This window comes from Globicephala melas, chromosome 7 (genome assembly GCF_963455315.2).
Source record: "Globicephala melas chromosome 7, mGloMel1.2, whole genome shotgun sequence".
NCBI classification, from domain to species: domain Eukaryota; kingdom Metazoa; phylum Chordata; class Mammalia; order Artiodactyla; family Delphinidae; genus Globicephala; species Globicephala melas.
In genome coordinates this window covers 56,839,256-56,866,303 of record NC_083320.1, presented here as the reverse complement: position 1 = coordinate 56,866,303, position 27,048 = coordinate 56,839,256, and the positions used below count along the sequence as shown (strand labels likewise).

At 35.8% G+C, this 27,048-nt stretch overlaps 1 protein-coding gene across 2 annotated transcripts in view; it reads right to left on the bottom strand.

Annotated features, from left to right (window-relative positions):
• Positions 1-27,048, bottom strand: part of LNPK (lunapark, ER junction formation factor) — an 83,304-nt gene that overhangs the window by 9,400 nt on the left and 46,856 nt on the right. For both annotated transcript variants that reach the window (XM_030851384.2, XM_060302230.1), the window contains exons 9-11: positions 16,378-16,590; positions 2,212-2,317; positions 864-934 (exon numbers count right to left, since the gene is read on the bottom strand). In XM_030851384.2, coding sequence (XP_030707244.1) covers positions 864-934; positions 2,212-2,317; positions 16,378-16,590 — 390 coding nt within the window. The remainder of the gene's footprint in view (positions 1-863; positions 935-2,211; positions 2,318-16,377; positions 16,591-27,048) is intronic.

Sequence of the window (27,048 nt, the reverse complement as noted above, 5' to 3'; positions counted from 1 at the left end):
AGAAATTTTAAGGACTAATCAAGTAACTCTCAAGATTACTTTTACAAGCAGTCAAAGAAACCTTCAAAAGTTACTTAGCTCTTGTGAAATTACTCGTGGTTTTAATAATATTATGGCAGGTGTTCTAACCAAAGTTTATTTTAAAGCATACTTTCTAATTATTAAAATTATAATATCAATTTAAAGCAGAAAAGGTAATAAATTACATAGCAGGTTAACTAATAGCAAAACAATATTAATAATGATCTAAATGTGTTACAGAAGTTACATTTCTAGTCACCGGAATAATTAGGTATCTTAAAATCCAGAATTTTGCTCACTTGACCCAAAAAATGTAGTATGTCATATTTGAGAAGCATAATTAATTTAGTTCAATATTTTTAAGTACTAGTAGCTGCACATAAAAATATTCTGAGGAGCTTTAAAAAAAATGCTGATTCCTGGACCCCATCCCAGATCAATTAAAGCAGATTATTTGTAGGTGGGACTCGGGCATCACAATTTTTAAAAGCTCTTCATGTGATTCTGATGCACAGTGAAGTTTAAGAACTGGCCTAGGGACTTCCCTGACGGTCCAGTAGTTAAGACTCCGTGCTTCCAATGCAGGGGAAGTGGGTTCGATCCCTGGTTGGGGAACTAAGATCTCACATGCCGTACCGCATGGCAAAAAAAAAAAAAAAAAAAAAACAACTGTATACTGTACGAAGAAAAAAACCTGAGTTGTCTTTCCTACTTTGCTCTGTTCTACAATATGCCTGAACAACATATAAAGAGTAGTACCTAAAATAAAATGGCATTACATGGGAATTGGCATAGAATGAAATATTTAAAACATTTAAATCTAACTGCCAAATAATTCTTACCAATGTATTCAAATTCTTCTTTCAAAGCCATGCCATTGTGAGAAAAACACTGCTGACATATAAGGGCATACCTACACCAAAAGGAAAAATGAATAGAAAAGTTACAAATGCAGATAAAACCCATGGGAGAGGCTACTTTAGCCATCACAGCTGAAGTACACAGTACATAGCATTTAATATAGCTAAACATGTCATAGTAGATTAGATATTACTTATAAAACAATAAACAATACTCTTTACACATGCTAACAGTCAAAATTTCAACTATTTTAAAATACAATTTATACATCAAATTAAAAATAAACTAAGAAACACTCAAATGAAAATATTCTTACTAAGTAAGCAGAAACATATTTGATAACAGAACACTTAAATTTTAATGTTTTCTAACATATATTCCTGGGGATGACCGACCCCAAATCTGTGGTCAGATTAAGACTGGAAAAGATGAAACCTCTTAGAGATTCACAGTGAGTATTATTAAAACCTCTGAGATGTCTTGTAGTAAAGAAATTAATTTAATCTTGTTTAGTCCAGTCCAAAGGTTAATTTCTATACATCATGATTCCTCTATCTATCCCAGTTACACTTAAACATCTTCTGCATTTTCTACTTATGTAATCTCTCTGTTCTCTGCATATGTACTTAACAAATACTTGGCCCTATCAAACAACATTCTATCTGTTTTGAATAACATATAATTTTTTACATTAACATTAAATTCTACTCCCTTTATTAAAACGATAATATTAACCAATAACCTTGTCAAATATCTACTCTAAGAATATCCTAAGAATTACTTAAAAGTCTATACTATGACAATTGCTCTGCTCACATCATACCTATAATCCTAGAGTTATTATAAGGATTAATTAAGATAATACCTGGAAAAGCATTTTGGAACTGTAAGTGCCAAATACATGAAATTATCCTCACTGTTATTAAAATTATCACCATCAAGTCCAGTACTCACAATTGTAAAACTCCATTTCTTACAACCTACCAACTTTTCACTATTTACATGCTCTTCAAGTTCAAAAGAGTCAATGAAATGATTCAATTTCTCTAAAAATTACCTTATAGTATGGTTATAACATAGCAGAGTTACAATATTTTTTCTGTTATATATAATACATTTTTAAATGTTTTATCTAGATACTTTAAGCTACTACTGAAAAATAATTGAATATGTACTCTTTCGCAGGGCTATAAAATACTCCATTACATTCTAAAATCAGGAAACAAGAACCACAAAGTTGTAGAACATCTAGTGCATGTGCACACACACATACCCTAACCAATAAGCTTTTCTTCATTTTCATTTTTCTACCACCCTAGTAAACATTACCTGTTCTGTGGACCATCACCAACTAAATATTCAACAATTCTATCCAGAGCACCTCGTTCTCGGGGCAGAATAGGTCTTGCTAAAGGTGGACCAGGAGGATGAAGACCTAGTAAATAAATAAATATATATATAACTTATATGTATAAAATACATTTAAACTTTAATTCAGTTGCCAAAAACTACCTATGCTTGTCAGAACTTTTAAATGATTTTAACAAAACAAAAATAATATTGTTATTAACCTCTGTGTTCAAATTTTCATTGAAAATACTGCACTACAAAAAATATATTTATACATGTGCTATATTAGAACCAGGAACATAATCTATTAAGGAATAAAGCTATGTTGAGTTCTGTACAAATTAATTTTTAAAATGCTCAGACTCTTAAAAGTTTATGTAATAATAAACTAGGGGACTTCCACTTTGTACCACAATAGAATAACCAGGGTCAGATTTAATCTTCCCACCTAAAACAACTAAAATACTGTGTAAAATATATGATGCAATGGTCTTAAAGACACTGGATATCAGGCAATGTAAGATAAAGATCCCTGAAAGACAAAAAGCAAATTAAGATGAGCCCACTGCCAACTCCCAACAGCCAACTGCCCCCAACCTGTTGCCTGGAGAGAGTTTCCAGGTAGCAACTCAGGCAGGGTAAATCCAGGTGAAGTTCATCAGTCTCCTTGAGTTGAGGAGATAAAGCTGGAACTCTGGGGAGGCCAAGACAGGTTGAGTTCACTGGAAAGAGTACCAGAGAGGAGAGAATGCACAGAGCAAGAACACCAAAGATCTGCCCAGGATGCCTATGAGGAAGACTACCTGAGGACAGAGAAATAACTGCCCCAAAATACTAAAGCTACCAGTGCTCACATGGGATCAAAAATATCACATGTTCCCACCAGCCAGGGTGGAAAACTTCATAACTCACAGGTCATCAGGTAAGTATTCAGAGGAGCTTTGTATAGGAATATGAAAACATCCTGTACCCAATAAGGTTAGATCTACAATGTCTGACATCAGATAAAAAAGTATTAGACATGCAAATTAGCAGGAAAATACAACCCATATGAGAAAAATCAATCAAAAGTGACCCAGAAATGACAAAGATGACACCATTAATAGACAAATATACTAAAACACTTATTATGACTATATTCCATATGCTTGAGAATCCAGAGGAAAGACTTAATATGTTAAGTAGAGACATGAAAAAAATTTAAAAGATCCAAATTGAATCTCTACAGGTGAAATCTATAATATCTTGATTTAAAAATCCACAGATGAAATGAATAGCAGTTTGGACATTACAAGAAAAAATTAGTAAACTTCAAGACAGAGCAACAGAAACCATACAAAATGAAACACAAAGTCTAAAAAGATTTTTAAGTGAACAAATCATCAGTGAGCCGTGGAACAACTTCAAGCACCTAGTATACATATAACTGAAGTTTAGAAGAGGAGAGAGAGGGAAAGAAAAATATATTAGAAGAAATAATGCATAAAGCTTTTCCAAATTGGACGAAAACTGTAAACAAACACACAGACCCAAGAATATCAACAAGCCCTAAGCACAAGAAATATAAATAATATTGTGCCAAGGCACAGCATACTCAAACTGCTTAAAACCAGTGATAGAGGGAAAATCTTAAAAGCAGTCAGCTGTGGCGCAGTGGTTGAGAGTCCACCTGCCGATGCAGGGGACATGGGTTCGTGCCCTGGTCCAGGAAGATCCCACATGCCGCGGAGCGGCTGGGCCCGTGAGCCATGGCCGCTGGGCCTTTGTGTCTGGAGCCGGTGCTCCGCAATGGGAGAGGCCACAACAGTGAGAGGCCCGCGTACCGGAAAAAAAAAAAACCAGTCAGAAAAAGATACATTATATACAGAGAAACAGAGATAAGAATGACAGATTTCTCATCAGAATATAAGCAAGCCAGAAGACAGTGAAACAGTATCTTTAAAGTTCTGAAAGAAAAACTATCAAATTAGAACTCTGTATTAATGAAAACATCTTTTAAAAATGAAGGCAAAATGAAGGCGTTTTTTGGACATACAAAACTGAAAGAATTCATCACTAGCAGAACTGTACTACAAGAAATGTTAAAAGAAATCCTTCAGGCAGAAGAAAAATGACATCAGACAGAAAGCTGGATCTACACAAAAGAAAGAGGAGTACCTGAAATGGTTACCATGTGGGTAAATACATAAAATTTATTATTTAAATCACTTTAAAAAATAATCAGTGGCTTAACGAAAAAGTAATACATGATTTCCCTTCCTGTCCAAAATTTCCCATGAAAGCTTTTGTAAGCCAAAATGGCATAAAGTGAAGAAGCAATTACCTTAGGATACATCTTGCTAATGGATGCACAAAATAAATTGAGATAAAACACAGATGTTCACAGACAAAGTTCAAAGCTATGGCGGCTTGATGCTGAGATGCTGAGTGTAGTTCCCAGGGAAGTAGCTTGGCGGTGCCACTCTTGCTGCTCAGGATGTGCGCTGCCTCTATAACAGCTCACTGCAAAACAAACGCTAAACGCTATTTTTGCTTTCCACCTTTTTTTGTAAAAGCGAAAACCGTCTTCCGATTTCTTTCAGTTAGTGAAAACAGGTACTAATGTAGGTCTTTCATAAAAGCAAAGTGGTGTAAAGTGAACTTTCAAAATGTGGGGGATATCTGTAATTTCTTCTGGGGTTTATAATACATATATAAGCAAAATGTATGACAACAATAGCACAAAGGCCAGAAGAAGAGAAACATAAGTACACTGTAGCTTGATTCGTAAACTATGTGAGAACGGGTATCATATTACTTGAGATGAACTATGACAAATTAAAGATACATACTGCAAACTCTAAAATACCTGCTAAAATAACAAAAACAAAAAAGCAGTATAGCTGATAAGGCAACAAAAAGAATTAAATGGAATCATAAAAGACACTCAACCCACAAGAAGGCAGAAAACAGGAGAAAGGTAGCAGAACAGATGGGACAAATAGGAAAAAAAATAGCACAATAAAAGATTTAAACTCAAACCTAAACATACTAATCATTACATTAAATTTATGTGGCCTGAACATCCTCACTATAAGGCAAATATTGTCAGAATGGATAAAAAAGCAAGACCCAATAGATGCCGCTTACAAAAACCCCATTTTAAATATAAGGACACAAACAGGTTAAAAGTAAATGACAGGAAAAATATATAAATACACTAACACTAATTAAAAGAAACCTGGAGCACTTGTATTAATAGCAATCAGAGTAGATTCAGGAGCAAAGAATATAATCAGGGATAAAAAGGGTAATTTCATAATGACAAGGAGTCAATTCATCAAGAAGACATAATAATCCTAAACATATATGTGCATCATAACAGAGTTTCAAAAACTAACAGAACTACAAAAAGAAACAAAGACACAATTATAGTCAGAGATTTCAACAGCATTCTCTCAATAATTGACAGAACAAACAGACAGAAAATCATTGATGACATAGAATACTATCTACTACCAACTTGACCTAATTGACATTTATAGCCATTCTATCCAACAGGAACAGAATATATATTCCTTTCAAGTGAACATAAAACATACACCAAGACAAATGATAGTATGAGGTATAAAACAAGTCTCAATACATTTAAGAAGGTTCAATAATACAAAGTATGTTTTCTGATAACAGAATTAAATTAGAAACCAGCAACAAAAAGACATCATGAAAATATCCAAATTTTTGGAGACTAAATAATAGACATATAAAAAATCCAGGCTTTAAAGAAAAATCAAAAAAGAAATTAGAAAGCATTTTTAACTGAATGAAAACAAACAAAAAAACATGTCAAATTTATGACATGCACCTAAAGCAATACTTAGAGGAAAATTTATAACACTAAACACTATACCACTAAACACCTACAAAACAGGATAGGCCTAAAATCCATGAATTCAGCTTCCACCTTAAGAACCACAAAGGAAACAGCAAATGAAACCTGAAGTAAACAGAATAAAGGAAATAATAAAGATCAGAGAGGGAATTAATAAAAGAAGAAATACAAAAATAATAGAGAAAAGCTAGCTCTTTCAGAAGACCAATTGCATTGATAAACCTCTAGCCAGACTAATCAGGGAAAAAAAAAAGGAAGATACAAAATACTAACGTTAAGAATGAGACAGACTTCCCTGGTGGCGCAGTGGTTATGAATCCATCTGACAATGCAGGGGCCACAGGTTCGAGTCCTGAACCAGGAAGATCCCACATGCCAAGAAGCAACTAAGCTCGTGAGTCCCAACTACTGAGCCTGCGGTCTAGAGCACGCGAGCCAAAACTACTGAGCCCATGTGCCACAACTACCGAAGCCCAGGCACCTAAAAGCCCATGCTACACAACAAGAAAGCCACTGCAGTGAGGAGCCTTCACACTGCAACGAAGAGCAGCCCCCACTTGCTGAAACTAGAGAAAGCTTGTGCATAGCAACGAAGACGCAATGCAGCCAAAAATAAATAAATGAATAAATAAATAAATAAATTTATAAAAAACAAAATGAGACAAATGACATAAATCGAGATAGTGAAGATATTAAAAGAATAAGAAGGGTATATTACGAATAACTTTATGCCAATAAATTCTATAAGTTAGATGAAATAAATTCCTCGAAAGACTACCAAACTACCACAACTCACTCAACAACAATTAGATAACTATTTAATTTGTTAAAATTTTGTTAAGAATTTTTGCATCCATGTTCATGAGGGATATTAGTCTGTAGTTTTCCCTTTAAAAAACTGAATTTTTAGTTGCAAAAAAAAACCTTCCACAAAGAAAACACCAAGCCCAGGTACTTTAACCTGTAAAATTTTAATTTATTATTAAGAAATAATACCAGACCACAGGACAGACAGAAGAAGCAAGAAGAACTACAGTCCTGCAGCCTGTGGAACAAAAACCAAATTCACAGAAAGACAAAATGAAAAGGCAGAGGACTATGTACCAGATGAAGGAACAAAATAAAACCCCAGAAAAACAATTAAATAAAGTGGAGATAGGCAACCATCCAGAAAAATAATTCAGAATAATGATAGCGAAGATGATCCAGGACCTCAGAAAAAGAATGGAGGCAAAGACTCAGAAGATGAAAGAAATGTTTAACAAAGACCTAGAATAATTAAAGAACAAACAAACAGAGATGAACAATACAATAACTGAAATGAAAAATACAATGGAAGGAATCAATAGCAGAATAACTGAGGCAGAAGAACAGATAAGTGACCTGGAAGAGAGAACGGTGGAATTCACTGCCACAGAACAGAATAAAGAAAAAAAAATGAAAAGAAATGAAGACAGCCTAAGGGACCCCCTGGGACAACATTAAACACACCAATACTCGCATTATAGGGGTCCCAGAAAAAGAAGAGAGAGAGAAAGGATGCGAAAAAATATCTGAAGAGATTACAGTTGGAAACGTCACTAAAATGGGAAAGGAAATAGCCACCCATGTCCAGGAAGTGCAGAGAGTCCCATACAGGAAAAATCCAAGGAGAAACATGCCAATACACATAGTAATCAAATTGACAAAAACTAAAGACAAAGAAAAATTCTTAAAAGCAACAAGGCAAAAATGACAAATAACATACAAGGGAACTCCCATAAGGTTAACAGCTGATTTCTCAGCAGAAACCCTACAAGCCAGAAGGCAGTGGCATGATGTATTTAAAGTGATTAAAGGGAAGAACCTACAACAAAGATTATTCTATCAGGCAAGGATCTCATTCAGATTCAACTGAGAAATCAAAAACTTTACAGACAAGCAAAAGCTAAGAGAGTTCAGCACCACCAAACCAGAGCTAAAACAAATGCCAGAGGAACTTGCCTAAGTGGGAAACACAAGAGAAGAAAAGGACCTACAAAAACAAACCCAAAACAATTAAGAAAATGGTAATAGGAACATACATATCAATAATTACCTTAAATGTGAATGGATTAAATGTTCCAACCAAAAGACACAGGCTTGCTGAAGGGACACAAAAACAAGACCCGTATATATGCTGTCTACAAGAGACCCACTTCAGACCTAGGGACACAAACAGACTGAAAGCGAGGGGATGGAAAAAGATATTCAATGCAAATGGAAATCAAAAGAAAGCTGTAGTAGCGATACTCATATCAGATAAAATAGACTTTAAATAAAGAATGTTACAAGAGACAAGGAAGGACACTACGAAAGGGATCAATCCAAGAAGAAGATATAACAATTATAAATGTATATGCACCCAACATAGGAGCACCTCAATATATAAGGCAAATGCTAACAGCTCTAAAAGAGGAAATCGACAATAACACAGTAATAGTGGGGGACTTTAACACCTTATTTACACCAAAGGAAAGATCATCCAGACAAAAAATTAATAAGGAAACACAAGCTTTAAATGACACAATAGACCAGATAGATTTAATTGATATTTATAGGACATTCCATCCAAAAACAGCAGATTACACTTTCTTCTCAAATGCACATGGAACATTCTCCAGGATAGATCACATCTTGGGTCACAAATCAAGCCTTGGTAAATTTAAGAAAATTGGAATTATATCAAGTATCTTTTCTGACCACAACGCTATGAGATTAGAAATCAATTAAAGGGGAAAAAACATAAAAAACACAGACACATGGAGTAACAATACATTACTAAATAACCAAGAGATCACTGAAGAAAGCAAAGAGAAAATCAAAAAATACCTAGAGACAAATGACAATGAAAACACGATGATCCAAAACCTATGGCATGCAGCAAAAGCAGTTCTAAGAGGGAAGGTTATAGCAATACAATGCTCCCTCAAGAAACAAGAAAAATCTCAAATAAACAATCTAACCTTACAACTAAAGTAACTAGAGTAAGAAGAACAAACAAAACCCACAGTTACTACAAGGAAAGAAATCATGAAGATCAGAGCAGAAATAAATGATATAGAAACAAAGAAAACAACAGCAAAGATCAATAAAACTAAAAGCTCATTCTTTGAGAAGATAAACAAAATTGATAAACCATTAGCCAGACTCATCAAGCAAAAGAGGGAGAGGACTCAAATCAATAAAATTAGAAATGAAAAAGGAGAAGTTACAACAGACACTGCAGAAATACAAAGCATCCTAAGAGACAACTATAAGCAACTCTGTGCCAATAAAATGGACAACCGGGAAGAAACTGACAATTTCTTAAAAAGGTATAACCTTCCAAGACTGAACCAGGAAGAAATAGAAAATATGAACAGACCAATCACAAGTAATGAAATTGAAACTGTGATATAAAATCTTCCAACAAACAAAAGTCCAGGACCAGATGGCTTCACAGGTGAGTTCTATCAAACATTTAGAGAAGAGCTAACACCCATCCTTCTCAAACTCTTCCAAAAATTTTCAGAGGAAGGAACACTCCCAAACTCATTCTATGAGGCCACCATCACCCTGATACCAAAACCAGACAAAGATGTCACAAGGAAAGAAAACTACAGGCCAATATCAACGATAAGCATAGATGCAAAAATCCTCAAACAAAATACTAGCAAACAGAATCCAATAGCACATTAAAAGGATCATACACCATGATCAACTGGGGTTTACCCAAAGAATGCAAGGATTCTTCAATATACGCAAATCAATCAATGTGATACACCATATTAACAAATTGAAGAATAAAAACCATATGATCATTGCAATAGATGCAGAGAATGCTTTCGACAAAATTCAACACCCATTTATGATAAAAACTCTCCAGAAAGTGGGCACAGAGGGAACGTACCTCAACATAATAAAGGCCGTATACGACAAACCCACAGCAAACATCATTCTCAATGGTGAAAAACTGAAAGCATTTCCTCTAAGATCAGGAACAAGACAAGGATGTCCACTCTTGCCACTATCATTCAACATAGTTTTGGAAGTCCTAGCTATGGAAACCAGAGAAGAAAAAGAAATAAAAGGAATACAAACTGGAAAAGAAGAAGTAAAAGTGTCACTGTTTGAAGATGACATGATACTATACCTAGAGAATCCTAAGGATGCCACCAGAAAACTCCTAGAGCTAATCAATGAATTTCATAAAGTTGCAGGATACAAAGTTAATGCACAGAAATCTCTTGCATTCCTATATACTAATGATGGAAAATCTGAAAGAGAAATTAAGGAAACACTCCCATTTACCACTACAACAAAAAGAATAAAATACCTAGGAATAAACCTACCTAGGGAGACAAAAGACCTGTATGCAGAAAACTATAAGACACTGATGAAAGAAATTAAAGATGATACCAACAGATGGAGAGATATACTATGTTTTTGGATTGGAAGAATCAATATTGTGAAAATGACTATACTCCTCAAAGCCATCTACATATTCAATGAAATCCCTATCAAATTACCAATGGCATTTTTTACAGAACAAGAATAAATCATCTTAAAATTTGTACGGAGACACAAAAGACCCCGAATAGCCAAAGCAGTCATGAGGGAATAAAACGGAGCTGGAGGAATCAGACTCCCTGACTTCAGACTATACTACAAAGCTACAGTAATCAAGACAATATGGTACTGGCACAAAAACAGAAACATAGATCAATGGAACAAGATAGAAAGCCCAGAGATAAACCCCACGCACATATGGTCACCTTATTTTTGATAAAGAAGGCAGGAATATACAATGGAGAAAAGACAGTCTCTTCAATAAGTGGTGCTGGGAAAACAAGACAGCTACATGTAAAAGAATGAAATTAGAATACTCCTTAACACCATACACAAAAATAAACTCAAAATGGATTAGAGACCTCAATATAAGACCAGAGACTATAAAACTCTTACAGGAAAACATAGGAAGAATACTCTATGACATAAATCACAGCAAGATCTTTTTTGATCCACCTCCTAGAGTAATGGAAATAAAAACAAAAATACACAAATGGGACTTAATGAAACTTAAAAGTTTTTGCAAAGCAAAGGAAACTACAAAACAAGATGAAAAGACAACCTTCAGAATGGGAGAAAATATTTGCAAACGAATCAACAGACAAAGGATTAATCTCCAAAATATATAAACAGCTCATGCAGCTCAATATTACAAAAAACAAACAACCCAATAAAAAAATGGGCAAAAGACCAGATAGACATTTCTCCAAAGATGACATACAGATGGCCAAGTAGCACATGAAAAGCTGCTCAACATCACTAATTATTAGAGAAATGCAAATCAAAACTACAATGAGGTATCACCTCACACCAGTTAGAATGGGCATCATCAGAAAATCTACAAACAACAAATGCTGGAGAGGGTGTGGAGAAAAGGGAACCCTCTTGCACTGCTGGTGGGAATGTAAATCGATACAGCCACTATGGAGAACAGTACGGAGGTTCCTTAAAAAACTAAAAACAGAATTACCATATGACCCAGCAATCCCACTATTGGGCATATACCCAGAGAAAACCGTAACTCAAAAAGATACATGCACCCCAATGTTCACTGCAGCACTATTTACAATAGCCAGGTCATGGAAGTACCTAAATGCCCACTGACAGACAAATGGATAAAGAAGATGTGGTACATATATAGAATGGAATATCAGCCATAAAAAGGAACACAATTTGGTCATTTGTAGAGACGTGGATGGACCTAGAGACTGTTATACAGAGTGAAGTAAGTCAGAAAAAGAAAAACAAGTATCGTATATTAACGTATGTATGTGGAATCTAGCAAAATGGTACAGATGAACTGGTTTGCATGGCAGAAATAAAGACACAAATGTACACAACAAATGTATGGACACCAAGGGGGGAAAGCCGGTGTGTGGGAGGGGGGTGTGATGAATTGGGAGATTGGGATTGACATATACACACTAATATGTATAAAACAGGTAACTAATAGAACCTGCTCTATTAAAAAATAAAATTCGAAGAAAGAAATAATACCATTTCTACACAAACTTGTCCATAAAATTAAAGATGAGAAAATACCTTCTCATAGTGAGGCCAGCATTACTCTGATAGCAAAACCAGAAAAAAAAATTACAAGAAAAAACAAAAACAAAACTACAGACCAATATCCCTAAGGAAAATTGATGTAAATATTTCTAACGAAATTTTAGCAAATTGAACCCAACAATATATATAAAATAATAAAACATCATGACCAAGTGAAATTTACCTCAGGAAAGCTAGTGGTTTAACATCTAAAAATCAATGTTAAAAAAACCAATAAGGGGGCTTCCCTGGTGGCGCAGTGGTTGGGAGCCTGCTTGCCGATGCAGGGGGCACGGGTTCGTGCTCCAGTCCGGGAGGATCCCGCATGCCGTGGAGCGGCTGGGCCCGTGGGCCATGGCCGCTGAGCCTGCGCGTCCGGAGCCTGTGCTCCATGACGGGAGAGGCCACGGCAGTGAGAGGCCCGCGTACTGCAAAAAACAAAACAAACAAACAAACAAAAAACAATCAGGGACTTCCCTGGTGGAGCAGTGATTAAGAATCCACCTGCCAATGGAGGGGACATGGATTCGATCCCTGGTCTGGGAAGATCCCACATGCCACAGAGCAACTAAGCCCATGTGCCACAACTACTGAGCCTGCACTCTAGAGCCTGCATGCCACAACTACTAAAGCCCCTGTCCCTAGAGCCTGTGCTCCACAGCAAGAGAAACCACCACAATGAGAAGCCCATACACTGCAATGAAGAGTAGCCCTCGCTTGCCGCAACTAGAGAAAGCCCACGCACAGCAACAAAGACCCAACGCAGCCAAAAATAAATAAATAAATTTATTTTAAAAAAATCAATCAGTGTATTTCACCATATGAAACAGTGAATGTTAAAACAGTGATGTTAAAACAAAAAAACAAACTAAAACCCTACATGAGCATCTCAATAGATGCAGAAAAAGCATTTGACAAAATCCATCATCTTTTACTGATAAAAACCTTTGTAACTAGCATTGGAAGAGTACTTCCTCAATCTGACAAAGGGTATCTATTAAAAAAAAAACCCTATAGCTTACATCAGGCTGAATGAAGAAAAAGTAAATGCTCTCCTCCTAAGATCAGCAATAAGGCAAGGATGTCTGCTCTCACCACTTCTATTTAACACTGCACTAAAGGTTCTAGGTAGTATAATAAGGCAAGAAAAAGAAATGAAAGGAATCCAGATTTTAAAAGAAGAAGTAAAATTGTCCTTACTTACAATCTGACAGCCTATGTAGAAAATACTATGGAATCTATAAGAAAAAAAAGCTATCAGCACTAACAAGTGAGTTTAGCAATATTACAGGATACAAGATCAATATACAAAAATCAACTCTATTTCTATATCTGTTAGCAATGAACAATGGAAATAGTTAATAAAATATCATTTAAAATATGATAAAAACATGAAAAAATTAGATGTACGTTTAACCCCAAAAGGTGCAAAACCTATATACTGAACACTGCAAAACATTGTTGAGAGAAACTAGAGAAGATCTAAATAAATAAAGAGATACATTGTGTTCATGTAATAAATTAGCCAGTATCAGAGGAGATGAATGGAGAATGGGGAGTGGAGGAATAACCCAGAATTTAGTTAATGATTACATCATATAAAAACAGTAGCAACAAAAACAAAGATTGCACATTCAAACTTTATGAATTGTTCACAGTCTCTGAAAACTGAAACCGAACTGTGTGCAGGAGATACTCTGAACTGAGAGACTACACAGAAGGCACTGAGAAGAAAGTGAGAGAATAAAATAAATGAGATGTGATGTTTGCCTTTGTAAAACAAGGCCAGATAAGAGTAAGATAGGCAGCAATGGAGGTTACGTGGAGACCTCGTAGAAGACTTTGAAACAAAATGCGGTCTTGTTGGAATAAACCCTGCAATACATGCATAAAGGGTTTTCAAAATGGCTGTGACAAATACTTTAAAGCATTAAAAAATGGCTTTAGGGCAGTAATATGATATTAATATGTTAAAAGATAAGAAAGAGATTTGCTTTGTAAATAATCACAAATCTAAAGGTTGTTACCATCTTTAAAAAGGCAAATGATGTAGAATTATAGCTAGTAAATGAAATTTAGGTTCTAGAATAAGTTTTTAGTATTACAAATCAAGTACATTTTTCAGATTTCATCAGTTATTGGTATAGTCGTACTAACAACATTCAATCATTATCATCAAAACATTAACTTGAATGTAGACATTAAGTGTCATCCCTCATTACCAAATTTTCAACTTGAATAAACATGCCAAATTAGATTTTGAAAGCATTTAAGCCAACTTAACTTTTGCTGGAGTATTTTACTTCTACATGTTTAAAATGAAAATGTCCAGAAAGGAATCTGGATAAATAAAACAACAGATTTCATAAAACTATCTTAACTCCCTTGCATACTAATAACTTTTAAAATAACACATCTTTGTACTCATGCTGTTATGGGTAACAGTAATTAATAAAAACATCAAGAGCAATCATTGTAGGAGTACTGGTCATTTTTACACAGCTTGGCAAATTATCAAGTACCTGCTGGTTATTAATTTCCAAACATATGGGAGCCCTGTGGTAATACACATTAAATTGATTCTCTTCCACAAATATGGCATAATGAAAATATGAATTATTAATCTTCGCTGTAAGAAATCACTTAACTCATTCATACTTTTGGCAATGTACAACTTAAATACAAAGTCTTTTACACAGAAACTAATTAAAAACTTCAGTAAAATATGTTATATTTACATGATCATGAAATGGTAGGCCATTGCTCCTGCTATAATCCTGTTCTTACATGTGCTAGTATGTAATTTTTATTATTTTATATAAATTGCTAAACTTTAATTTCTTTAAAACTAGTTATACAAATGTATATAACTCATGCATTCTCACAAAAAATGTTCTTTCATTAAACAACTGAGAGCTTTACTTTACAAATATGGGTATCTTGGATCAACTAGATAACAACTGAAAGATGAATAATTTTCAATCACTTTAATTTACTCAACTTCACAAAATATATGGCTGCCTTGAGTGACATCATTATATGTCAAGTTTAAAAGTATTTTTTCAATAACCAATAATTAAAAGTTATGTTTTGTATTCATTTCATTTGTAGCTAGCTTTCTTAATGTATTTATAAATTAATAGTTTTCTAGTTTTCTAAAATCTTATGCTGCTTTTTTTGAAGAAAAAGCAGGAAAAAAAGTCTACTGCATTAGTAACATTTAGATTGCTTATTGATTTTATTACATAAGTGCCCTGAATACCTGATATCAACTACTAACTAGCCTCAAAATCATTATAAATTATATGTAATTAGTCATGAAATATGAAAGTAATCTAAATTAAAATTAAATATTCTAAAATAAAATAAATAATTTACTATCATATTCAATAATCAGACATGGAAATCTACATAAACTAATGTGATCTGCTGATATAGTGGACTTCCGTGTCCCAATCACACTCCAAAAGAAAGCTGCAGGGTAATATAATCTATTACACTCCAAAAATGGGGTCTTCCCCTAGAGATCTACAGCACTGAAAAAGAGAGTCCAAAGAAATGAAATACTAGTAAAGGGTAATAGTAGTAATTCTATTGAATTATTGTTATTAATTCAATAGAACTTTATGTTAAAGTATCTGTCAGAAGATACTAAGGTTCTATGGCTTAAAAAAAGAAAAATCTACCAAGCCCACATTAACATTAGTAGTATTATACACCACAATGCATGAATATTCTTCCTGAAATATGTTAAGTAATTGTCATATTTAAAAATATATATGAAGGGGCTAGCAAAAAGCACGAATATATTCCAAAAATGTTCTCTTCTATCGTCATTTTATATAAATCTGGGACCATTCTAAAGCTGAATATAAAAAGATATGCTATACTGTTGACTACAGAATACTACAAAGTTTATTGCCATTTAAACAAAGAAGCCATAACAGTTAAATGAGCTCAAGAAATAGGTTTCAGTATCACAAGGTGCCAGCTGTAAAGAGTTATGGCTAATTGAATATGGAACTCCTGCTTAATCAGATAACTGCTCTGCTATTTCCAAATGAAATGCCATTTCCATACTGTCTGAAAATGGTCCGTTTTATTGGTAACCAGAGAAAACAATATAAACTGTAAATAACATTAAGTGCTCTGTTTACCCATTCCAGGCACTGAAGTAGCAGGGGATCCAAAACGTCTTGGTAACACATTTGACGATAGGGCTGGAATAACAGTTCTTTCTGGGGGTCCACCAGGGGCCGAAGTGTCCTTTGGTGGTCCAGGAGATACTGGAACTTTGCAGGGAGAGCCCTGGCTAGAGCCTGCTGGTGCTGGAGAAAGGTTTCTTTGAGCTGCAGGTCGCTGACGAATCTCTGAGAATAAGAATAAAAAGTATGTATTAGGTTCAACATCCAACATACCACCATTAGTCAATATCACAAATGACTTACACTTAATAATGTTTTGTGGCACTAGAAGGCATCTGTAGGGTCAAAACTACTTGTAATAAGCAATCTATAAAATGTGACACTGAAAGCTGGCTGTAGAGTACTCCACTTCTGAACCTACAATTCAACTACATGTATATATTTACACAACAAGCCTTGATCTGGTCTACCTGCTGATATTATTTTTCAAAATAAATTCAAATAAAATAAAATCGTCACCCAGTTATGCATCATACCTTTTTACAATAATCCTTCCCAAGTTATGATAAAGAAAGTTTATCAGAATTAGTGAAAATGCCAGTGAAAACTGTAGAATTGTTTTTTCAAGATAAAAAAATGGTAATGCTAAGAAATGAGTAAATAAGTATATTCTGTAATTATCAAGTATTTATGAGGTAATTAAAGTAGTCATAGAAATGCTGAAAAAGTATTCTTTACTATTAGGTACCATTAGCTTCCCATTCTCCTTTATACTATTGCTATCTTTTTGGGTAAACTTTTTTTGCCAATACAGTTTACAAAGGAAAACTTCCACTCTGCATAAACAATATATTATCATAAACAAATCTTATCCTTTTCTTGCAAAAATTACAAGAAGTGGACAAATGTGCCAAATCCAGGCTGCTGCCTCTTTCTGAAACACAGTAACGCTGTTGTTTACATACTGTCTATGGCTACTTTAGAAGAGTTGCGTAGTTACAACAGAGACCATACGGCTCCCAAAGCCATTTACTATATTTACTATCCGGTGCTTTACAGAAAGTTTCATGATCCCCTGCCTACTCGATAACATAAAATTCAATTCTGTCATTCCCCATACCCACCAATATCTTACTTGAATGTCGATGGTAAGAGCTCAAATAAAGATGCACTTCTAGCTTTTTAATTCTACATATCACCTTAAATTATCACAAATCCTGAAACTGTAGGCTAAAATTAAAGAAGTTAAATTTTAATTGGCATGACTGGTAAAAAATGCATACCTCCAGAAGCAAAATAGTTTAGATTTGGACTCTATTTGACAGTTAAAGATTTTCATGAAAAGTTCATTGCAATCAAAAGTACAGCTTGAGCATCAGATTTCAGTTTACTATAATCTAGTCTACTAGTTAAGAACCTGGGCCCTGCGGTCAAAAAGGTTTGGTTAGAATCCTGGCTGCAGCTACAAGACCACAGATGGGCTAACTTCACTAAGTCTCTGTCTCTTTATCTGTAAAATTAGGATAATAATATCCTAACTGAGAATTGTTATGAGAATTAAATAAGATAATATCTGTAAGTTGATAGTTCACATTTATTGAATACATATTTCAGATGACAGTGTTTTCATACAGCTAAGTATTTCAAATCACCATTTATCTGTAATTAGTGGGACCAACTAATTTTCCATTGGTTCTTAATTTAATCTCTAACCTAGCCACTGCAACAATAAATTACAAGCATGTCATCATTATATAAATGGAACTGCCCTTATATTTGGCTATTTTCCTTACAGTTTATAGAAAACTTCAGATTTTACGTAGACTAAGTGTATCTTAATAACTCCTGCAAATTAGCTGGTCACTTAATTATCTTTTATTCACAGGAACACCTTAAAAGATGGTTACACATAAGAAAAGCCATTAAATGCTGCAAAAGGTACTGAGATCAATGAAATCATATAAAGATCTGGTCACTGGAATTAATTTAAAAAAACAAGGCATCAAATATTGTAAATCATTTCTTTAGCAGATTTTTAGGTAGGTAAAACATAACTCAAGAGTTACATTTTTCTTCCAGATAAATAAATGCTTAACATTTATTAGACTATCTTAAAAGTTACTATTATCCTTTCACTTCTTGAACAAAGACTTGAGACTGCATCCTCTGAGTGTTCATTTACCCAGTGAAAATTAACTAAGGCACTCTTTTTTTTAACATCACTCATATGCTACTGAAAGGTAAGGTCTATAACTAACTATTTAACAAAGAACACCATATCTAGCATTCCATAAAAGAGATGTGGCTTAATAATTTCTAAATCTAAAATTAGGCAGACAAAAGGGAAAACTGATACAGAAGAGTCAGGAAAGGGAGAAAAAGTTTCAATGTTTACAAAAGAAAAGCAGGTAACAAAGAGTTACCATGACAATGGTTGAAAATAGCTAGCAATACAATACCAAATCTGTATTTGGTAAAGTGTTATGGAATATTCTGGTAGTCTCAATTTAAAATATGTAAGATTTATCTACTTTTAGCTACATGGCACTTACAAATGCTTTGTATTATAATTCTCTTAAAAAGTTTCTAGTACTCAACAAAGTAGTCATATCGGTTATATTGAACATTTCCCACATTTAAATGTAAAATACCATCCCCCAAAAAGATTTATCAAGCATTCTATGTCAGTCTGGTTAAGTATAAGGGCTGTCCCATAAAGCCACCTCTTGGCCAGAGGATGTTTTAACATCCTTATCAATGATCAATCAACTATTCAATAAAAATCATACCAAATATGAGGACATATCTACAATTTTAAATTCAAAATGAAGCAGACTCAAAATGAGATTAAAAACTACTATTTTATGATAAACAAAAGGAAGAAAAAAGTTTAAAATAATAAAATAAGATAGTTGTTAAAAGCATAGATTCTGAAATCAAACAGTCTTGATTTAAATTTTAGCTCCACCCTGTTTATTAGATCTGCATGCAGCCTTTTCCAAGTTGACATCTCTCAGTTCAGCTTCCTCACATAATGAGAATACTTACCTCCATGGTTGTTACAAAGAACAAGGGCCTCATCTGTCTTCTACTTACTTGACCCTTTGCAGAATATGACAATGGATATCATCCCTACTTACACTTCAGCTTTCTAGATGCCAGTTTAGTTCTGCTTTTAACTTTGATCATTTCTTCTTTTTCCTGGGCTCCTCTTTCTCCATCTACACTTAAATGTTAATGTTCTTAGACAGGGGTCCCCAACCACAGGGTCGCAGACCAGTATTGGTCCACGGCCTGTTAGGAACCGGGCCGCACAGCAGGAGGTGAGTGGCGGGCGAGCGAGTGAAGCTTCATCTGCCGCTCCCCATCGCTTGCGTTACCGCCTGAACCATACCCCGACCCCCTATCCTACCCCGGTCTGTGGAAAAATTGTCTTCCACGAAACCTGTCCCTGGTGCCAAAAAGGTTGGGGACAGCTGTTCTTATAGGTCCTCTTACTCTATTTTCTCTCCCTGGACAATTTCACTCGATCCCATGGTTTCAATAAATATCACCTATGCTTCCCAATGACTCCTAATCTGTATCTATAACCTCAACTTTTTTCTAAGCTCCATTTGAAATAATTAACTACCTATAAACCATATCACCTGGATTTAACTCTCACTCAACAGATCCAAAAGCAAAGTCATTATCTTCAACACAAACCTACTACTCTGATTCTTATGTTCCTTATCTTGCTTATAACACTAACATCTAACCAGTTGCTCAAGCTAAAAATCTTTACTCCTCCTTCAACTCCACACTTTCCAAATCTAATAGCCATCAAGTCCTATCAATCTATTCTTAAATCTGAATTATCTCTTAAATCTCTTCCCTTTTCAACTTCTTTGCAATAAGCTATCTAGTGTAGGCCCTTGTCTCTTACCTATATTAGTTGGTATCCTAATTGATACCCATGTGTTCAGCCTTGCTCTCTCCAATCCATTCTCCATGTTACAAAAAAGAAAAAACCAAAACCAAACAAACAAAAGCTGTTCTTTCTAAAATGCAAAGCCTCTAGTGGTTCCTATGTTGCATATAAGATAAAGTCTCAAACTCTGTAATGCTGCATACAAAATCCTTCATAATTATCCCTCCCTCACATAAACCCTACCCCCCTTTTTCAGGCATATGGCACTATTTGCAGTCCCTCAAGGTACCAAGGTCTCTTCTTGGTACCTTAGAGTAGACCTGAAGAGTCCTTTCCCACCATGTTCTCAAAGCAAATTGTTATTAAAACATATGCATTGTGATTCGTGACGACCTTCACCGTGGTCCTTGGTATGTTAAGATTATTTACATATACATAACTTTTTTAACCAAGAGCTAATAGACAGGAACTGCATCTTTATAGCCCCAGGATGTGGCAAGGTACTGGCACAGAGTATGAGCTTAATAAAGTCTATGAAACAAATTTATGTTCCTCCTGCACTTTAATAACGAACTTCCAACTGCCTATTACCCAACTTATGTGGTACAGTAGGCAGAATAAAGGCCTCCCAAACACATCCATGTCCTCATCCCCAGAAAATATAAATATGTTATGTTACATGCAAGAATAAGTAAGGCTGTACATGGAATAAGACTGTTAATCAACTGAATTTTTGTTGCCTGCTACATTGAGAATTTCAGCTAATTTCAGGAGACCATACAAAAAAGCTATCTTCAAGCAGAAAATTTTCTAATAACATACACCACTTGCCAGCCTTTAGTTGAGTTTACTTTTTTGTTGCTCTGCTTTTTAAAGAACTATTAAGCAAAATGTACTCTTAATTTATCGAAACATTTTTCTTCATCACCTTGATGACTTATTCCTACTCTAGTTTGTCTCCTACCTCTCTCAATTTTAAACAACCTGCACCTTGCAGTTCACCAAGGTCTCATTTGGTTAATCACTTTTTTACAACATTTAAACAAAATTTATGAATTCTTAAAAAAAGTTTCCTTTTATTTCTTTTGACAACACACTTATTAAGCAACCACTATGAGTAAAGCACTACTGAGTGGAATTCAGAGTTGCAATATAAAGGTGACAAGCAAAGATAATACAAAATTATAACATACACTAATACAAGGTAAATGCCACAAAAAAAGGACACAACAAAGTACCATGAAGGGTTCAGGAAGGGGGATATTAAAATCAGTGATGGGATGAAGAAAGGTTTCATGGTAATGTTGGCATTTAATATGAACACAGAAAAATGGATGGGGATAGAAATGCCTTTGTTACCTGTATTAAGGTATATGTGACAGTTTTAAAATAAGAGTCCACAATTATTTGAGTCACCTCCATTCAACTGGGAGAAGGAGAATGCCTATGTCCCCTCCCTTGAATCTGTAATACTGCTGTTTGACCAAGAGAATATAGGTGTGCCAGCTTTCAAAACTACTCTGTCTTTTGGGTGGCTTACTCTTAGAACCCAGCACCACATTAGAAGCAAGTCCAAGTGGCTCCGTTAGAGAGGTCCATGTGGAAAGGAACCAGTGGCCAGCACCAATCTGTCAGTCATGTGAGTAAGCCATCCTGGTAGTAGACCCTCCATCCCCAATCAGGTAGCTCCAACCCATGTGGGGTAGAGATGAGATGTTTCTACCAAACTCTGCCGAAATTGTAAATTCATGAGCAAAACAAATGAATGCTGTTTTAAGCCACTGAGTTTTGGAGTGGTTTGTAATACAATAGATAACTACAACAGTATAGCTATAACACGTAAGAACACCCAAAAAAGTGCATTTGCTATTTTATGTTTTCGCAAATTTTCTTTATCAAATGTACATCCCCCAAAACAGCAAAGTATGAAGTATCATTTCATTTACTATCAAGAGCAAAAAAGATTCATGACTTCTACTTTAATCTTCCATATCTGCCATGGAACACAAGTGAGTAAACTCTAAAAACCTACTTAAATAAGAAGTTGTAATCCATTTGCTAGGACCATTAACTTTTTTTCAATACTTTTTGATTTCAAACTTAGCTGTGGCAGGATATAACTGACTTTCCTTTTGTTAATTTCACTAGTACAAGATGCACTTGTACACTAAATCCCATCCTTTCTTGCCTCCTCATGGATGGTTCTCCATCAATTGTCCCCACTCTCTCCGTCATCAATTATTCCATGTCTTCTAGGCCATTCCCAGTAGCACATAAACATGTACATGCTATCATTTCTTTCATACATCCTGCTCACTCATACACACAAAATGCTTCCCCCTCCAGCTACCCATTTTCTCAATTCCCTTTACTCAAAAGAACTGCCTCTTCTCATTGTCTACCACTTCTCTACTCCCTTACTTTCTTAAATCTACTCTAAACAGGCTTTTACTCCATTCCTCTACCAAAACTATTCTTCTCAAGGTCACCAAGTTCTTCAACATTGCTAAAACCTATGGTCAATTTTCGACCCTCAACTTACTTGGCAGCAGTATGTGTCACAGATGACCATGACCCAGAAACTTCAATTAGTGTCCAGGACACCACACACTCTTGGGATTTCCTATCTCACTGACCACTTCTTCTCACTTTCTTTTTCTGGTTCTTCTTCATTACTCCAAATATCTTAATGTTAGAGTACCCTAGGGTGGCCTTGGTCCTTTTCTCTTCTTTCTCCACATTTACATCCTTGATAATCTCATCCAGTTTCATGGTTTTAGTAGATACCATCCAAATACTGATGACACCCAAATTTATATCTCCAATCCACATAATTCCTGTTTGCCAGACTCATATTCAACTGCGTCCTTAGAATCCCCACTTGGACATCTGTCTAATAGGCATCTCAAACATACATATCCAAAAATCAAACCCTGTTCTTCACCACTTCACCTGAAACCCCATCCAAAAAGTGCTTGTAATTTCTACCATCTCAATAACTGGAAACTCTATCTTCCCAGTTACTCAGGCCAAAATCCTGAAAGTCACTTCTGAGTCCTCGGTCTCTGACCCAATATCCAATCCATCAGGAAATCTTTTAGGTTCCAACTTTAAAATATATGCAGAATCTTAAACCACCTCTTATGTTACTAAACAAAGGTTCAAGCCACCATCAGTGCTTTCCTAGATAACTGCAAGAGCTTCCTAAGTACTTTCCCTGCTTCCACCTTTGCTTCCTTTGCAGCCTCAACACAGTCACCTTCCTTTTAAAACATAATTTAAATCATGTCAATCCTCTGCTCAAAACAAAAAACAAAATTTTTTAAAAATTGAAAACTGAAGTTCTTACAGTGGTCTACATTCTACAAGACCCACATGATATGATCCTTTGCTACCTCTCTTACTGTCTCTCCTACTATTCTCCCCATTGTTCAATCCAATCCAGCCATATTGGCCTCCACGCTATTTCTAGAGTAATCTCGGCATACTCTCTACTCAATCTCTGCACTTACTGATCCTTCTGTCTGGAATGTACTTCCCTCAGATATCTGCATGACTCATTCCCTCACCTCTTTCATGACTTTGATCAAAGGTCACCTTATCAATGTGGCCTTCCCTGACAACCCTATTTAACGCTTCAACCCACCCTCACTCAAGACAGTCCCTATACATCACCCTTTCTTCATTTTCCTCCATCTAACACTATACAGATAAACTGATAGATAAAACTGTCTACCCCCACAACATGCACAAAGGGAGATTTTTTTTTTTTGTCTCTTTTGTTTTACTACTATAACCTCAGGGCCTAAAACAATACCTGACAGCACATACTCAATAAACATTTACTGGAAAAAACAAAAACAAATGAATAAATCAGAAATTAGTATATAAAAGTCAAATTTATTCCCATATACCAATTAAAACCTTAAAAAGGAGGTCCTCCCCAAGGACTGAGGAGTCCAATCCCCACACTGGGCTCCCCAGCCCAGGGGTCCTTCATCAAAATGAGCCCCCAAAATGTCTGACTTTGAAAACCAGCAGGGTTCACATTTTGGAGAGCCAGAGGGCTGTAGGAAACAGAGACTGCTCTTAAAGAGTGCAGGCAAAAACTCACTCAATCTTAATTCAAGCAGAAAGGCAGCAGTGTGAAAGGTGCCAGGGTCAGACCTACTTGCCGATCTTAGAAAGCCTCCCGCTGGGACTCCCCTTGGGGACTCAGATGTTGGCAGCAGCCACTAATGTGATCTCATATTACCTAGATGACACCAGAACTGGCAGGCATGCTCTGGAATCCTCCCTCGAGCCTATTAGCACCAGGGGCCTGCCTCGCCTACCAGTGTGCTCACATCAGTTGCCTGCCACCAGGCCTCACAGCCCGATGTGCTGGGGGGCCTGCACCGCCCACCCATGTATCCCCTGTAATAGCACAAGGCAGGTCCTCTCAGCCAGCTGGGCCCAGGGGCCAACCCACATACCAGCAAACCCACGGCAGTTAGCCCCGCAACAAGAGAAAGGCACACACAGCCCACACAGGTTACACCCCTGAAGCATCTGGCTCTGGTGCACAGAAGAGAGCATGTTCCTGGGCCCCACAGGACACCACCTACATAAGACCGCTTCTCCAAGATCAGGAAATGTAACGGGCCTACCTAATACAAAGAAATAAACACAGAGAATTAGGCAAAGTGAGAAGACAGAAAAGTATGTTCCAAATGAAAGAACAAGACCAATCTCAGAAACTAAATGAAATGGAGATAAACAATCTATCTGATAAAGAGTTCAAGGTAATGATCATAAAGATGCTCATGAAACTCAGGAGAAGAATGGATGACCACAGCGCAAACTTCAGCAGAGTAAGAAAATACTTTAAAAAATCAGAGCTGAAAAATACAATAACTGAGATGAAAAACACACTAGAGGGAATCAATGGAAGATTAGATGATACAGAAGAATAGACTAGTGATCTGAAAGACAGAGTAGTGGAAATCACCCAAACTGAACAGAAAAAAGAAAAAGAACTCAGAAAAAAGAGAATAGTTTAAGGGACCTCTGGGACAACATCAAGCATACTAACATTCACATTACATGAATTCCAGAAGGAAGAGAGAGAGAGAAAGGGGCAGAGAAGTTATCTCAAGAAATAATAGCTGAAAACTTCCCCAATGTGAGGAAGGAAACAGACATCCAGGTCCTGGAAGCACAGACAGTCCCAAACAAGACGAACCCAAAGAGGTCCACATCAAGACACATTATACTTAAAATGTCAAAAGAGAAAGATAAGGAGAGAATCTTAAAAGCAGCAGAGAAAAACAACTAGTTATACATAAGAGAGCCCCCCTAAGACCATCAGCTGACTTTTCAGCAGAAACTTTGCAGGCCAAAACGGAGCGGCACAATATATTTAAAGTACTGGAGAAAAAAAGAAACAACCAAGAATACTCTACCCATCAAGGTTATCATTCAGAATTGAAGGAGAGGTAGTTTTATACACAGCAAAAGCTAGAGGAGTTCATCACCACTAAACCGACCTTACGAGAAATGTTAAAGGGACTTCTCTAAGTGGAAAAGAAAAAGCCACAACTAGAAGTAAGAAAATTCTGAGGAAACAATCTCACCACTACAGACAAAAATATAGTGAAAGTAGTGGATCAATCACTTATAAAGCTAGTAGAAATGATGAAAGGCAAAAGTAGTAAAATCATCTATATCTATGTAGTTAAGGGATACGCAAAATAAAAGGATGTAAATTCAAAACATAAAACATGATGGGGGGGCTAAACATGTAGGGCTTTTAGAAAGTGTTTGAACTTAAAACAAGATCATCAACTTAAAACAGCTATATACACAGGTCATTATATATGAACCTCATAGTACCTAAAACAAAAACACACACACAAAACAAAGGAATCCAAACATAACATTAAAGATATTCATCAAATCATAAGGGAAGAAAGCAAGAGAAGAAGAAAGAAACAAAGAAGAACTACAAAAACAACCAGAAAACAATAAACAGAATGGAAATGAATACATACCTATTAATAATTACTTTAAATGTAAATGGACAAAGTGCTTTAATCAAAAGACAATGGATGGCTGAATGGATCAAAAAATCAAGACCAGGACTTCCCTGGTGGTGCAGTGGTTAAGAATCCACCTGTCAATGCAGGGGACACAGGTTCAATCCCTGGTCCGGGAAGGTCCCACATGCCGCGGAGCAACTAAGCCCGTGCGCAACAACTACTGAGCCTGTGCTCCAGAGCCTGCGAGCCACAACTACTGGCCCATGCGCCACAACTACTGAAGCCCACGCACCTAGAGCCTGTGCTCTGCAAGAAGAGGAGCCACTGTAATGAGAAGCCCATGCACCACAACGAAGAGTAGCCCCCACTCAACGCAACTAGAGAAAGCCTGCATGCAGCAACAAAGACCCAATGCAGTCAAAAAATAATTAATTAAAAAAAAGAATACTAGCAACCAAATTGAACAATACATTAGAAGGATCATAAACCATGACCAAGTGGGGTTTAAACCAAGGATGCAAGGATGGTTCAGTATCCACAGATCAATTAATCTGACACACCATGTTAACAAGACGAAAGATAAAAATCCTGATTATTTCAATACATGTAGAAAAAGCATTTGACAAAACCCAACATCCATTTATGATAAAAACTCTCAACAAAGTGGGTATAGTGGGAACATACCTCAACATAATAAATTCCATATATGACAAACCCAGAGCTAAGACTCAACAGAGAAAGCTGAAAGCTTTG